We start from the raw sequence: 17345 nt of genomic DNA, 5'->3' as shown, positions 1-17345 counted from the left end.
GTTCGCTTACTGCCACTGTTTACGAAGAAGCAAAACTAATGATAAAAGGCACAACTCCGGGAGGACTTGGTGTCGCCATCGTCAATGCATTTTTATAATAGGCATAATAGGCATAGCTCATGCGTTACGTTGCACATTATGGCAAAGGGAGGGGACATGCAGCTCGTCATACGTGCCAATAAAAGAAAGTAGAAATACATGAATGAATTTAGATTTAAAAAGCAATAATTGCATGAAAACAGGTTGTTGACAAGTCTCGAAGCTCGAGTCCGAGTCTGAAGTCTTTTGGGTTGAGTCGCAAGTCAAGTCTGAAGTCACCGTTTATGCGACTTAAGTGCGACTCGAGTCCGAGTCTCAGACTCGAGTCGCCATCTCTGAAACATGAATACTTCAACTCTCATTTAGAAAAGGCTTTCTCAAGGGAGAGCTGAATATGTCGCTCATATAGACATTTAGATCATTTATTTCATGTCACTGACGCATGAATTAATGTAACATCAATTGTGTCACACATCACATTGAAACAAGTCAAGTGAATTTGTATTTATAAAGCCAGAAATCACAAATGTGTTTCAGAGAGCTTTGCTATTTGAACAATAGAAAACACCTTCTATATTTAGATTCTTGATTTGGTTAAGGTAAAAACTGAATTGAGGGTCTAAAAATAAAATTACCTTAAACAGACACCTTAACAGAGGGAAGAAAGGGAGTAACTTTAGGGAGACTTTAGGGATCATTCATCCAGGACAGACAGACATAAAATAGGTATTTTATATACAGATTATACTTCATTACAGAAAAAGAATCTACTGTATAGTAGCAGGCTTTGGGTAAACATACACTATTTGTAAGCAAGATCAATTCATTGTTTTGTTTCATGGAAATTGTTAATATCGACAGGCTTATACTTTTCAAGCACAATTGAGGGGTTCTTGAAGGTTCGACTGCCACTTACCCACTCCTGATGAATGAGGTTAACTGCCTTGATGGCCCGGGACAGGTTTCGACATGCCAGGATCACGTGGGCGCCGTGAAGAGCAAAAGACCTGGCTGTCTCAAAGCCTGAGACATGATCAGGGAGACGGAGAGACAGACAGAAAAAAAGATTGAAAGCGAGCAATGCTTCAAAGATTAGTTTTTATTGAAGATAGATTCTCAGGGGTTGGATCTAATGGGGTGTTGGGGGTGGTGATGGTGGGGGGTTGGGGGTGCAAGTTAAAATCCCTATCAATTTTCCATATAATTTCTTTCATTGAGTAACCCAATGGTCTAGTAGAGAGAGTTAATCATTTCTCTCTGAAGTGATGAAACCGATTGAATTATTGTGGTTCAAGACTTCTTCCTCTCTTCTGAGATCAAGTTTCGGTTCTGACCGCCGGCTCTCAAGAAGGTATCGCTGCTCATACTGGGTTAAAGGAAGGGAGGTCGGCTGTTAATTATGTTGGGAATTATACAATGATGGCAATAATTACGAAAACACGGCTCAGATGTACATTCGAACAGACATGACATTCAAACTGAACCTTGGTGTGATATTTCAGCACATCAAAGGGCCTCGGATAAGGACGTTTCTCCCATGAAACGAGGTCCGCGGATACACACACAATTTATCAGTCCACGACTACTTCATGGCTCCATCCAAATCATGTAGTCACGATAAAACTGACAAAAACTGAAGATAGACGGAGAGAAGTTCATTTCTAAATTACACGTCTAAATGGGTCATTTCAATCCATAGGTTGAATTAATTTATGAGATTCACTTTTTTTTTTTTCCTTCACTGTATTTTTATTTCCTGTGACATTTACTATCCTTCAAAGTTCAACAGCAGCGAGCAGCGTCACATTTCTCAGTCCCGCCGCGACAGTAAATACAAACTACAGTCAGATACACACATATACTGTACAGTGTGAGCGTCCTGATTGACGAACTGACAGGCACAGTAACTGGTTGTGGCAAAGAGGGTCTGAGAGCCAGAGTGTATCAGAGGGTGGATTAATATGAACTGTAATTAGATTATATGTCTTAATCTGATTTTCATTAAGAGAAAAACTGGGAGGAAAGTGTTAAGGACTAATATCTATTAAAACTCAAAATTGGAGTCGGACTGGAAGCCCTCTCTGACGAGTGAAGCATGGAATTAAATTATATGACACCTTATTAGGTGTAATGGAGGGGACTGTGGCTGTGAGCGGAGATCATTTCACTCACAGGAAATGGAAACGAAAATAAAAACAACATGACATAATGGAGAAAAAAAAACGAGCGGTGCGACTCCTGGAGTAAATATGCGCTTTGCATATGTAGGTGGAGCAGCCGGCTATAGGGAACAAACGTCATAAAATCTTCTCAGTGTCATTCAAAATCTCTGTATTTTCGCTATATTTTAATCTAAACACTAATAATAAAAATAATGGTCGTAAACTCTGAAATGCTAATGATGTGTCTTGCCTTAAGATTACAGGATATTCAAAATGTAACAGAAACAATAAAAGGCAGCAGCTAAATCTGCAAATGATTTAAAAAAAAAAAAGGAAAAGACTCCAAACATGTCATCACTTAAAAGCTTTTTTTTCCGCCTTTATAAATTGGACAAGAGTACTGGCTGCTGGTAAACAACAACACCTCACACTCACTTGTTGTGTGTACAAACCATGAAAGTGAAATTAATCGACACCAGTGTTTTCCATAATGGAGAACAAATTAGAATATGGCAGCAACAACAACAGCAGCAGCAGCGAAGCCATGTATTTCTAATGACAAATAACAAGGGCTTGACATTAATTGTGAAATAACGAGAGTGGCGTTGCTGTAACAGAGACTCCACGCCCTCTCACCCATGTTGCTGGTAGAGAGGGCCGCACTGAAATGAGTTCCTGGTCAGGTGTACAACAGCGAGAGTCTGTTTCAGCATTGTACGCTGATGGTGGAACATGACGAGAGGTCAGACAGGGGGTTCTTTTGCTCTGGTGGATCGACAGACGCCATAAGCTGTTTTACAACACACAGGAGGCCTGACTAATATGATGGGCTGTAATGATCTTTCAGGTTCTTTTGTCTAATCGGACAACAACATGGTATAAACAGATGTATAAGAAGAAGAGCCTGTGAGTGGTCGGAACTTCTTTTTCTTTTTAAGCTGGGAGATGAAGACAACGCAATTCAGCCCGGTTAAAACAGATCCTTTGATTGTGGGCTTGTTCAATCTGAAGATTCACAACGTAACAAAAAAATACAGTAAGTAAAGTAATACAAAGCTATTGTTGAAAATTTGTTTTAGTGTAATGTATAAAATGCATACAAAATTGTGTAAAATGTCCATTAAGCAGTGAATGCTCTTCATGGTACATTAGGATCCTGGCCCTACTGATATCCACCAATAATGAGTGTGATTTAGTGATTTCACGCTTTGTTTGTCCTCCCTGGCCCACCGCCCCTCTCTGGATCCCCCTCGTACACAGGTGTATTGGCTCAATGTAATGAGATCATTACCAGCCTCGTCAGTAAACGTGTTTATTTGGCAAACGGAGCTGCCTGCTCCTTCTCTCTCTTGATCTGCATCCAAAGAGGCATTTAACTAAAATAAGCTCCGTAGTACAATTGGGCAAACAGAAGTGAATTCAGATCATTACAAGACCTGTGGGTAAACAGACATGGTTCCCACAATCCCCTTTCGACAGAACTCAAATTGTGCTCTAAAAAAAAAAAAACAAGAGCAACGTCGCTCATAAACAGACTACATATAACCACACCCCAATAAATCATGTGGCATTTTCATCTGTAATGCACAACATAAAAAAGATGTTGTATGTAAGATTTCTGAAGCAAATAATATGATAAATATGTGACTGGTTACACTGATTATGTCTGTGTATCTCTGACTAGTTTAATTTGGTGCAGTCAACCTGATTAATGCATCACAATGTGTTGGTTCATTTGGGGTATATGAATTTGTAGATGTATTGAGGGTGATGTGGCTCACGTGCAAGAAGTAGTCGCCCTCCGTCTGGTCCAGTGATGTCACTTCCTAAATTCTACCCCAAGATCATATCTCATCCCATCCTAACTCTATTGCCATGTCCGAAATCTCTTCCTATTTAATATTTTGTGCACTATATTTACTGTCAGCAATCTTATTTATGTGTCATAATCTGTATAGTCTGAGTGTGAAAATGTGTGCACTCAAACATTTCCAGCCTGGAAAAAAGAAAGTAGCGTCCATGGCATGTACACTGTACCTTCTGCTAGACCCTGGAATCCACAATAAACTATGAAAAAGGTTTCCCAAATGGGGCAGTGATAATACAAGGAAATGAGTTGGATAGCTGTCAAATGCAGAAAAGTGAGAAAACTGTTGTGCACAAATTGAGGCACATAATGGCATTAAGAACGCAAAAAAAGTTTGGATCGGCAGACTAGAGTAACATTGCAACATGTTTCAAGCTCTGCCTCGTGCATCAAGAGGTCAACGCTGACATGTCTCCATAAAGAGATAAAAATCAGGGAGTGACGCGATAAATTTGTCATACATTGTTAATACGAAAAAGTAATGTGATGCTTATACACTATTGATAAAAGACTATTTAGCATGTGATCCTGTAATCCAAGACTGTTTGTGTTATTCATGCCACTGAGTGCCTGTATTTGTGCATTTATTAAGCTAAAAAGATAAATAATTTCCTTTGTATTGTCACTACTTTGAGCCAACAATCCCATGTTTTATAGATGCAAATATTTATATATATTGTGTCAGTGATGACTCAAAATGATGATGATGATTCATAAGTGTCCAAAATACCAATTAGCAGCTCACTATAGGGTAAACTAGTAAGTGGAATTTATGTAGAAAGTAGTTAATGAGTAAACAGTCAGAGACAGGCTAACTCCTGACTGTCTCAGTGCTGAGTGCACCTGTTTCAGCTGCTGCTGTGTATTTCTTGTCCCAAGAAGTGAGGAACCGCACAACGCCCCCCCCAGTCTTTCTGACTTTTAAGATCCCCTCTAATTCCCCACCATTAGTCCAAGAGGAGGGAGATGTCACCCCAAAAGTGGGATGTATGGTTAGTAATTACAGCCCAAGGTTGAGCTGTTCCAGGCGAGAGCACTGGAGTGGTTCTATTACCCCTCCCTGTCCCCTTCTGCCTCCTACCCCCCCTCCCCCACTGCTGTCACACCATCCATGCAAGCCTATCTTGTACCCACCCACCCCCTTCTCTCCCTGTGACCCTCCATGTCAACCTCCAACTCCCTACACAATCTCTCATCATGGCCTCACGTCACACTGGTCACCCCTGCCCCTCCTGCAGTCAGACTTACCTGACTCTCACACACACACACACACACACACACACACACACACACACACACACACACACACACACACACACACACACACACACACACACACACACACACACACACACACACACACACTAAGGCCAGTAAACTTGATAAACACGAACCAAATCCCACACATGCAAGGATAAACACAGACCCCAATTTGCTCATGCACACATATCTCCTGAGCATTGGGGCTATTTTCATCACTGACCCCCCCTAATCATGTAACTTTCATCTCCTCATCATCTGCAGACTGTAAACTCGATAGGTCTATAAACTACTTGACTACACACAATAACCCAGTACCCTTTCATTTTATTTTACCTACAGCCTTTAAGCACATATATGTATTCCATCCTCTCTCTCTCTAACCACTTCAGTTCTATTATATTAGAGCTGTAATCATTATTGAACCCTTCTGGCCTCCAGCATAATACTCTTTGCATGTTACACCAGTTTGGCTCTGCATAGCAAATTTCATCCAAGGTTAATAAAGTTAAGTAATTTGACTAACCAACCATAACTGGTTCTCATTACGTAGCCAATAAACATATTTATCAGAGAGGACATGAAATGCCCGTTGAAAGAAAAATAAACCTCTCCTTCGATTTCCTCAGTGGCTCAGTTCACAAGCTGACACAGAGGAGACAGAGCAGGACACGGGCCGGCCGCTCCCCCAGCGGACACACGCACACAAAATACTATCAGACTCCTGTATATAAACACAGATGCACTCTGGATGTCATCTAAACCACACACAGCCACTCAGAGATGCTCAGAGACACACACACTGAGACACAGGCACCGCATGCCACCCTCACCAGGAACATCTTTTTATCCATCTAATTCCTCCCACTATGAATAATGTATTTTCCTCCTTACCGAGGCTCGGGTTTAACGCATCGCTGCGCGGGTCTTTAAGGGGGTCCTTATTCATAAACAGCAGCGTAGTAAATACCAGAGCTTTGCAGCCAATTTAATGGCAGTTATGCTTAACAAATCTGCCTCAATCTAATGATCAGCCACAAAGCTAGGCTATGGGTTTAATCTGCACACAGAGGCTCCCCCAGCTCCGCGACTCACTGAATATGCTTAGGGATCTCTCCATCCAGAGAGAGAAGAGCACCGGCCTGACACTTAATCCTCCCAACACAACACTGGGATCAACACAAACATAGAACAATGTTAGTCTTTCATGAATAAGAATAACATTCAATGTCCTAAAACACTGCAGAGACGATGCATAGAGATACTGAAACATTAAGAAGCGCTCCTTTCCAAATCCTTGCTATTCCCTGTCTGGACCGCCTGAGTATTTTCTGCTTCTTATTCCAGCATTGACCCTGAACCAAAACAATACCATGTGGAATTTAAATTGAGCAGCTTTGCAACTGCATGTATTGCTCCACAACAAGCCACTGTACAAAAAGGCTAAAAAGTTTAGATAAAATTCGAAACATGTCGACAAAAAAAGAATAAAACTCTGCAAATGTAGAATAATAAGTTGGGATAACATATATACTTTAAAAAAGAATGTAAGTTCTAGAAATAGAAAAACAAAATTATTAAAAGGGAAATTACCCCAAAATAAAACGTAGATTTTCCATCATGCATCAGACATACTGTACTGCGATTAAAATAGGACATGGAAGATAGTTGTGTCTACATGAATGTTTTATTTAAGTGAGACAGAAGGTCAATATGTTATTTCTGACTTCCTCAACATACGTTACGCTGACAACATGGCACCTGCTGTAAGAGCCAAACAGACTGACGCTGCTCCCCAGATAGGGGGACACATATGTAGTGACACATAGGTCCCAAAAGAGTCACAGGGCAAAGATGACTGCAAGTGCAAGAGGAGCACAATACAAACATAGCCATGCCTCAACAGATGTGTGTGAAACATTTTTTTTTTTTAAATGAATGTTCATTTTATATTACGAAAGAAAGTATTTTGTCTCTGAACCCAGCAGGTGCCAGAGATATCACGACAATGGGCCTTTAAGGATAACTGTCCCATGGACCCCAGTAAATAACCTGAGAGTTAGTTGATAGGAGGGGAATTAGAGCCAGAGCAGGAGTGTGTAATGAGGATGGATAGGAGGCTCAGGCCTGGGTCAAAGCCGCTTAGGAATCAATGCAGAGGTACAGGTGTACAACCACAGGTCTATACGTAAAAGAAAACCTTTAGAGAGAAGGGGAGGAGAGGGAGAGAAGTAGAAATAGGGGGAAAAAGAACCTGCGATCATTCGTTTCCATTATCACAATTAAAAACACCATTCAGGTCGGTACTGGTTTTTAATTTACAAAAGAAAGCAGAGAGAGGAAGACTAATGTTGTGGACCCAGCGCGGTGATCACATCGGCAATACAAACCCCATTACTGTCTCGCCTCCCAGCACTATTGCAATGGAGCCTCAAGGCTGGTCACAAAACCAGACACTATGACATTTCATGCATAAATAAACTCATATATGTGCTTTTCATGTTCATGCGCATTAAGATCTAAATCAGAGAGCTGAAATGTAAATTTGCTAATTAAGTAATATCCCACCGTTACTAATAAAAATGTCACATTTCCTGTGGAGGAAATAAGCATTCAAGAAAATGGAAATAGCCTCGACACTTGGATTAAAACACTATTGATGCCATTAAAATGCTAAGTGGGTCCAACCAATTGGCATAACCACATTTCACTAGTGGAATGTCAAAGGAGCACACGAGTAGTAGCAATTACTATTAGAATACTGTTAATTATGGGTGCTGCATATTTAATATGTGGTAGAGTAAAACAAAGGTTATGTTAATATGGGTTTATTAGGCATTCACACACTAAACATGTCTGTGTGTTGTAGCTATTTGATGCATTCTTTTGAGAAAAGCTGCTTTTTTTTCAGATTAACACATTTTCATTTACTAAATACATCGCAACTAATCTTAAATGTGGATTATCTTTTTCATTATATAGTTTTTAAACTAAAGCAAAACCCGGCACATGTGAAGCACTTGATATGATAACGTTTTTAATACGCCAACAGCAACAACATCATGGACCTCCTGTGCCCTCTTGTGGTGAAAACTATTTGCAATGTTCTCTATTCTTCCTATGTACAGTAATTACTTCTCACCACCTTTAATCAAAAGGCCTAATCATTTTGTTTTATTTCAGAATCCACAATATTCCAGCAAAACTTCAATGCATTTTAGAAAGAGTCTTGTGATGTTGACACTGTGCATTCACCTTTTCCCTTCTCAAACTATAAGACAATGATGGAGTTGTAGTGACTGGCAGAAAAGCCATTTAAGTCAGTTAAAGAAATATTTGTTTTATTAAAAATTCAAACAGGCCTCTCTTACATTTTATGTTTTTTGGGGGCGGTCTTTATTCTGCTGAATGATGATGAAGTCTTTTTTACCCAACTTCCAAGCCAGAAGGAATCAAACTCAAGGGTGAAACATCTCCATAACTGAAATATTTCCAGTGTAAGTGTTTAACCCTTCATGCAGCCATCACTACACAAGCTCTCCATGTGCTGTGGTGGATTCATCTGTTAAGACTTTCTTCCCAATGATACTTTTGTACTTGGCCGATGCTACACTTTTGTTTGGGTTATTAGTAACACTACTCATTGCTTTCTGTTTTATACGCTAGCTTTTTGTTATTTTCATTATATGTATCCTGGGTCCAAAACATAATTGACTGTTTGTCTGTATGATTGTGACATATTGCTCTCATTTTTACACTGGATTACAAAGAACAGCTTTAAAAAAATAAAACCCAGTCATCTAAGTTCAGTTCATATGAGAAGATTTGCAGAAACCTGCAGTTCGCTCAAAGACTATAATAATTTAGACAGGGTCTAATGTGTTCTTAAAAAAATAATAATAATAGTTACACTGTTAAACATACTGTATATTTGTATTTGCATGATGTATGTTAATATTAATAATATTGAACTGTTTATAGTGAAACCACTTGAAATCATACATCATACAAGAATTTCTCAAGGACAAATAACATACAGATTTGTATTATTTCTATGTTATGAATGTTTGAATATGTACAGAGATGGAAGAACATTAAGGTCAGGATGGCATTTAAGTTCACCAGCTCAGTGAAGGCCCCCAGGCTGCTGTAAATCTATGTACTACAGCATATCTTAATACACACACAGCAATTACACTGCTGTGACTTTCCTTAGGACAAAGAATTTGAATATAAAGACAATTAACGATTTTATGTTTATTTGATTTCCCTCATGCTGCCATTATCTATGCCGAACAAAGGAGCAGTCTGAACAAATAGCCACTACTTGTGCTAATTTAAACTAAAAGAAAGAGGAAATACATTTGTTTCCAGAGTGACCATTATATAGTGAGCAATATATTTGGTGCAAATGGATACAATTCATTACAGTTAACAATGACATCCAATTCAGCCCAGCTAATGAACTTCAATACAATCATGTTCGGTATTAAGGAGTGATTTGTTGAGTCTAAGTGTATCATTTTGGAGGCTAATGCTGATGGATGTCTGGTTGTGGAGAGATGGGGACGTGATGGGAGCAGATAGGTGCTTGTCAAGCACCCTTCTACTACAGTGTAATACCGCATCACCACCTAGTGGTATCATTATGGAAACACACGTTAGTACACAAGATGATTTCTGATATAGCTACAACTGGGGTTGGGCATCGTTTTGATTTTAACAATTCTGATTCCAATTCCGATTCTTCCTTTCGATTCTGGTTCTTATCGATTCTCTATTCCAATTCTTTGAGGGGTGGAGTTGAAACAGATCACATGCTTATTTCACAGATAAGAGGAACATTTTATTTTGACTCAATGGTGATTTACAGTTTTCCTGGGCTTTTTCAATGTAAAATAAACGATTCCAATAAAGAATTGATTCCATTGGAACCGGTTCTCGATGCCCGACCCTAGCTACAACAAAACATTACAGTTTACAGTTCCATTTTATGAAACTCACCAATGCCAGAGTTGCCGCCAGTAATGAGGATAACCTTGTCAGACAAATCACGACCCTGCAGGATCTCTAGAGCAGCAGTGTTTCCATCATATCGTTTTGGCTTCACCACCACATCCTCTACTGTAAATGCCTGACGAGGGTCAAAATATGTGGTCCGCTTGTTAATGTGACTGAAAATGACAGAGGAAATAGGATGTTATAACAGAGACTTAAACCCAGGTATGTAGGGTCTGGCATATCATGGGAGACCAAAATAAGCTCATTTGTTTCCTCTGTTAAGCAAACAAGGGGTTCAATCATCAATCTACTTACTCAACATAAATCACCTGTCCTTTTTCATCAGTTTCTTGCTCCCAACCATACGGTAAATCTGGGGGAAAAGACAGACATCATTTTTCCTTAACAGCCAGAATGCATGAGAACAAAATGAATATCTTTGCCCCTGGTGATAGTTACATAATAAAAAATAACTTATTTATTTAGCACTTTTACAAACAAAGTTAATGAAAACAAGAAACAATGCAACTAGAAAATCTGATGGTATTAAAGGTAAGATATATACAAAGCCATGTTGAACATGTTCCCAAATGCCTTGCATATATGTGTGACCCTTGAGCAAATAGAAATACATGCAAGACCCTGAAAAACAAGTGAATGAAACAAACCTCCGGCACAACGTTTTTTCTTTCCTGTCTTGGGGTGTTCCCACTGTGTCTTCATCTCATCATGGCTGTTGATACACAAATACAAAGGAAGATTGGAATAATTATTTTTACTACACTTGTTCATTTATGTATCTATATACTGGGGACAGCGTACATTGATGTGAACAGGGTTTTCCCTGCCATTGTAAGGTTTAGGTGCAGCACCAAAGCTGGATGAATGTAACTAGAAGACATTTCTCAGATCTAATGATTGTAGTTGGACTTCTTAAGCTTTAGGTTTTGTCTTTAAGCTTTTTGAGTGTTATTTATTTATTATCTGCTCTAGCTTTTCCAACGTTTTAGACACAGATATGGTGAAAATAGCGGTCCAAAATTATGTGAAAAATAGACGCAAAACTACCACAAAGGGACACAAACCGACTACAAAGAGACGCTAAATGACCACAGAGACCCAAAACAACCCCAAAGAAAACCAAATGACCAAAAAGAGACACAAAATGTAGAGGAAATTGCTTCTTTTTTTTATTTTTTTTTTATTGAAAAACTTCACATTTTCTTGAGGAAGGACACATAAACCCCCCCGCCAAATACGCGCACTTAAGTCTTCCACAAACCGAGGGAAAACACTGGTGATGTAATGTGATAGGGCTGCAAATAACGAATGTTTTCATTATTAATTAATCTGTCAATTATTCGATTGATCATTTGGTCTATAAAATGTCAGAAAATAGTAAATAAATTCCATCCTAGTTTCTCAAAGTCCAAGGTAATGTCATTAAACGTCTGGAAACAGCATTTTCTGCCATTTGTTACATGAAAAATGACTTATGAAAATAGTCGCCAATTATTTTTCTCTCAATTAGTCAACAAATCATTGCAGCTCTAGTGCCAGATTGAGCCAAAAGTCAAATTTTCATCTGCAGACTCTTGGTTGGTTGATATTGTACATTAAAAGAAACAAACAAGTGACCAAAAAAAAAAAACATTACAGTTTTTTTGGATTGCTAAACGACAGTGGTCACAACTGAAAGCCACCTGTGTAAAACTCTAGTCTATATCCACGACGTTCCACTTCCGGGATTGCTCCGCTGCCGTCGGAAATTCCGCCAGATTTCACTTTTTTCAGCCGGATGTCCATTACCTTCCGTTTTGTTTGTGTTGGAATTTTAAACTCCGGTGGATTTATGAGGACTATGGTTAACTGCTCCTCAGATCTCTGCAGGGTAAATCCAGACAGCTAGCTAGACTGTCTGTCCAATCTGAGTTTTGTGTTGCACGACTAAAACAACTTTTGATGGTACACATGTTCCACCAAAACAAGTTCCTTCCTGAGGCAATTTTGCAGCGGCATCACAGCTACGATTTTGGTTTAAAGAAATGCCAATAAACCAGAGCACATTTTTCTCCCATCCCGGAATGCTGTGTGGACTAGCCAGAGCTGTGGAGGGGGGTCTGGCAAAGCGAGACTAGTAAAACTCTAACCACAGTCTGCATTATCAACAGTCACCTGAGCTAAACAGTTCACATCACCTGCAAAACTCATTCCAAACAACACAACTCTTCACACAGGCTCAGTGCAGTGAAACACTTTGAACAATCCTCACTGAACCAGTGTTGTAATGTAACAAAGTACAAATACTTCACTACTGTACTTAAGTAGAATTTTCACGTATCTGTACTTTACTTCGTTATTTATATTTCCGGAAACTTTGACTTTTACTCCACTACAGTTTCTAAATAAAATGTATACTTTTACTCCATTACATTTCCGCTAAGCATCTTAGTTACTCATTACTACAAAATAAAATCAGAAGTAATTTGTTACACTGGAAACAAGCAGGTTTGGCGAATCATTACTCCTAAATTGCCAAGATAATGCACCCTCTATTCCATTTGGTGACTTAATGCTTGTTTGTTGCCAAGCGGCAAAAAAAACATAGGCCAAAACTAAAGAAGAAGAGGAGGAAGCATAATGACTGATAGTGTCATGGAAGCACCTGGTGCAGGCTCTGCCGCCATGGTAACAGACGATGACCACCTCGACGACAGTGGTGATGAAGATAACGTTACACACCTTTGGCCATAAAGTTTTGTTTTTTTTACTTTTACTTCTAATACTTAAGTACATTTAATATCAGGAAATTACTTTTGATACTTAAGTACAGTAAATATTAGATACTTTAAGACTTTTACTCAAGTAATATTCTAAAAGGAGACTTTTACTTCTACCAAAGACATTTTCTGGTAAGATACTTGTACTTTTACTCAAGTATTGCTTTCGAGTACTTTATACAAGACTGCTCAGAACACACTGAGGGTTAAAACACTAGCATTAAACACTAATACAGAAATTAGAAACTTTTCATCTTTATCCATCCATCCATCTTCGTCCGCTTATCAGGGGTCGGGTCGCGGGGGTAGCAGCTCCAGCAGGGGACCCCAAACTTCCCTTTCCCGAGCCACATTAACCAGCTCCGACTGGGGGACCCCGAGGCGTTCCCAGGCCAGGTTAGAGATATAATCCCTCCACCTAGTCCTGGGTCTCCCCCGAGGCCTCCTCCCAGCTGGACGTGCCTTGGAACACCTCCCTAGGGAGACACCCAGGGGGCATCCTTACCGGATACCCGAACCACCTCAACTGGCTCCTTTCGACGCAAAGGAGCATCGGCTCTACTCCGAGCTCCTCACGGATAACTGAGCTTCTCACCCTATCTCTAAGGGAGATGCCAGCTACCCTCCTGAGGAAACCCATTTCGGCCGCTTGTACCCTGGATCTTGTTCTTTCGGTCATGACCCAGCCTTCATGACCATAGGTGAGGGTAGGAACAAAAACTGACCGGTAGATTGAGAGCTTTGCCTTCTGGCTCAGCTCTCTTTTTGTCACAATGGTGCGATAAATTGAATGTAATACCGCACCCGCTGTGCCGATTCTCCGACCAATCTCCCGCTCCATTGTCCCCTCACTCGCGAACAAGACCCCAAGGTACTTGAACTCCTTCACTTGGGGTAAGGACTCATTCCCTACCTGGAGAAGGCACTCCATTGGTTTCCTGCTGAGAACCATGGCCTCTGATTTAGAGGTGCTGATCCTCATCCCAGCCGCTTCACACTCGGCTGCGAACCGATCCAGTGAGTGCTGAAGGTCACAGGCCGATGATGCCATCAGGACCACATCATCTGCAAAAAGCAGCGATGAGATCCCCAGCCCACCGAACTGCAACCCCTCTCCACCCCGACTACGCCTCGATATCCTGTCCATAAATACTACAAACAGGATTGGTGACAAAGCACAGCCCTGGCGGAGGCCAACTCTCACCTGAAACGAGTCCGACTTACTGCCGAGAACCCGGACACAGCTCTCGCTTTGGTCGTACAGAGACTGGATGGCCCTGAGAAGGGACCCCCTCACCCCGTACCTCCCACAGTATCTCCCAGGGCACCCGGTCATACGCCTTCTCCAGATCCACAAAACACATGTAGACCGGTTGGGCATACTCCCAGGCTCCCTCCAGGATCCTTGCGAGAGTAAAGATCTGGTCCGTTGTTCCACGACCAGGACGGAATCCGCATTGTTCCTCTTCAACCTGAGGTTCGACTATCGACCGAACCCTCCTTTCCAGCACCTTGGAGTAGACTTTACCAGGGAGGCTGAGAAGTGTGACACCCCTGTAATTGGCACACACCCTCTGGTCCCCCTTTTTAAAAAGGGGAACCACCACCCCGGTCTGCCACTCCTTAGGCACCGTCCCAGACTTCCACGCAATGTTGAAGAGGCGTGTCAACCAAGACAACCCCTCCACACCCAGAGCTTTAAGCATTTCTGGACGGATCTCATCAATTCCTGGGGCTTTGCCACTGTGGAGTTGTTTAACTACCTCAGCAACCTCCACCAGGGAAATTGACGACAATCCCCCATCATCCTCCAGCTCTGCCTCCACCATAGAGGGCGTATTAGTCGGATTTAGGAGTTCCTCAAAGTGCTCCTTCCACCGCCCTATTACCTCCTCAGTTTCATCTTTACAGTTTGAATAATTTGAGTGACTTCACACAAATCAATATTTTCTTTAAAGAAAAGAGGGAAATTCTTTCACATGATTTTTTTTGTTTTATAACATACCAGTTTTTTAGTCATTAAACAAGAAGGAATGAAAATCAAAAGTTTGCTTCAATAGATATATATTTTTGTTTTGTCTGTACTAATTTACGTAATTACTGGGGAAGAAAAGTTACAAACTAAAAGGTAAACGTAATAGTAACAAAGAATTGTGTGACTAATCCCGCCTCTCTCCAGCATCAGGCCACACGTTTTCATCAACACATTGGATGTCCTCTTGCCATGCACCTGCATCATCTTTTAAATACAAATGAATGGTGTTTCTATTGCTTCCACCTTCATTACTTTCTTTCACATTTTTTATAGCTGTGTATGTAACCTCAGACATCTTATCTGGACATATTGGTATCTTTGCTCTTTTACCTGTTCACTGTTTCTCTCAAATGGTACAGTGTATAACTGTTTCATTCTCACTTGGTCTTTCTTTATTTCCAAAAAAAAGTATTTCTGAGCTGTCCCTACATATACTATATGTGTTCACTAACAAGTCTAAAACAAGACACCTGCAGCTGAAATTGCAATGAGCAGTGTTTGAAATACAACGGGCTGAAATCCATTGTGTTTTGAACGTGCGGTTAACAGTTTTGACAGCAGTGTGTTAGCATTAGCAACAAAGTGCTGTAAATCCACAGTGTTGTGCAGGTTGTGGTTAAAGCCATGGGATAAGTGTGTAGATTTTTGTCAACTGTGTTCAAGCAATGCAAAAAAGAACTAGTTTGGTCCACATGAACTGCTGCTGTGCAGACTGTAGTTAGAGTTTTGCATATGTGGCTCCAGTTGTGCCCACTGTCGTTTAGAAATCAAAAAAGAAGAAAAAAAACTAAATTACACAGCATAAATTAAACAAAACCTAATAAAAGCTGTTATTGAAAAGGCACATACAATCATAACAGAAGAAGATGAGACAAAATATTACAAAGGACTACAACAATTTAGCAATTCAAGTTAATACTAAGGACACATGACACATGTGAGGAGCAAGATAAAATGTTAAGCAAATGTCATGTTGGCACTGTTGTTTCTCCAATAACCAAATTGTACATTTTCTAGGTAAAGAAGCATTCACTGTCTTCTTCCTATCACCACGAGCAACCTAGTGCACTGTCCTGTCGATGACGAAGGTTGTTTTTATATGTCATGTTTTTATATTCAAATAGTAACCAACTGTCATAATGTTATGCCTCTCACTTCACAACCACTGAGCTACACTACTGCATACTACAGTATGACGTTCAGATACAGTCTTAACGTTATCAACATTTCATATTAAAAATAGTTCTAGCACCTAGTCGCACAAGAACTACCGTGACGTGAGCTCTGTAGACTTTATAATATATGCTATCAATTCAGACAACAGAACTTGTTTAAACTGGTGTAGCTAGCAAGCTGTGTTAGCCACAGGTTGATAACACCGATATAATGCTTTGGTTGGCTGGCGAACAGGGCTGAAGCTTAACTCCTAAATACAGACATATTGGTGTTGACAGACAGGATGAGGGATTTCACTCACCTTGCATAGTAGACCCAACCATCTTTGGTAGATCTCTCTTCCCATCCGGGAGGTAACTCATCTTCACTATCTGTATCGTCCATACCTGCGTATTTTAGAGCTGCCATAACTTACGTTTTTCAAGTAAACGACGGCGCTACAAACACAAAACCAGTGAGGAATATCTACTCTGAACAATGCAAGCAACTGTCAGAGACGGTTGGTAGAGAATTACCAGCGTTTCCCGGCGCCACTTCCGCAACAACACGGTGACGCTGACCGAATTGCCTTTTGGGAAATTGAGGCTGAGGAAACGTGCTGCGGTTGGCACAGCAAAGTCCTCAATAGTCCTTTATTGAGTTTTACATTTCACTTTTGTGAATGCAGGCAGAAGCAGCTCAAACTAAATACCATTCATTTTTCCACTTTGGAAAAAAAGGACCAAAGCCAGATAGCTGTGCATGTGATCTAAAATATTTTTGGTAACACCTTATGGTAGGCTAAGGGTGAATTATCATGAATTCATGCATGACTTAATGCATGAATAAGCTTGAATGAATTCATGTAATACTTCATGAACTATCAGGAATATACAAGAATAAATAGTATAGGCTATTACATGCATGAGTTAATGCAATAAGTTTAATGCAACAACTTAGGTTTTCTGAGTTCTGATTTCTGAAACTGACCAGTTACAGCAGTGCACATGCATTCCAAGTGTTGTAATCATGATTAACTAAGCATT

At 40.3% G+C, this 17345-nt stretch overlaps 1 protein-coding gene across 1 annotated transcript in view; it reads right to left on the bottom strand.

Moving 5' to 3' along the window:
- The window catches only part of wwox (WW domain containing oxidoreductase), a 134711-nt gene extending 117848 nt beyond the window's left edge, over nt 1–16863 (bottom strand). The window contains exons 1-5 of the mRNA XM_078256798.1: nt 16622–16863; nt 10998–11062; nt 10645–10702; nt 10333–10502; nt 956–1062 (exon numbers count right to left, since the gene is read on the bottom strand). Coding sequence (XP_078112924.1) covers nt 956–1062; nt 10333–10502; nt 10645–10702; nt 10998–11062; nt 16622–16728 — 507 coding nt within the window. The 5' untranslated portion in view covers nt 16729–16863. The remainder of the gene's footprint in view (nt 1–955; nt 1063–10332; nt 10503–10644; nt 10703–10997; nt 11063–16621) is intronic.
- Between the last annotated feature and the right edge of the window lie 482 nt (nt 16864–17345).

Source organism: Sander vitreus, chromosome 8 (assembly GCF_031162955.1).
Source record: "Sander vitreus isolate 19-12246 chromosome 8, sanVit1, whole genome shotgun sequence".
NCBI classification, from domain to species: Eukaryota; Metazoa; Chordata; class Actinopteri; order Perciformes; family Percidae; genus Sander; species Sander vitreus.
The sequence above is the reverse complement of the archived record's forward strand: the minus strand, read 5'-3'. Positions and strand labels throughout refer to the sequence as shown.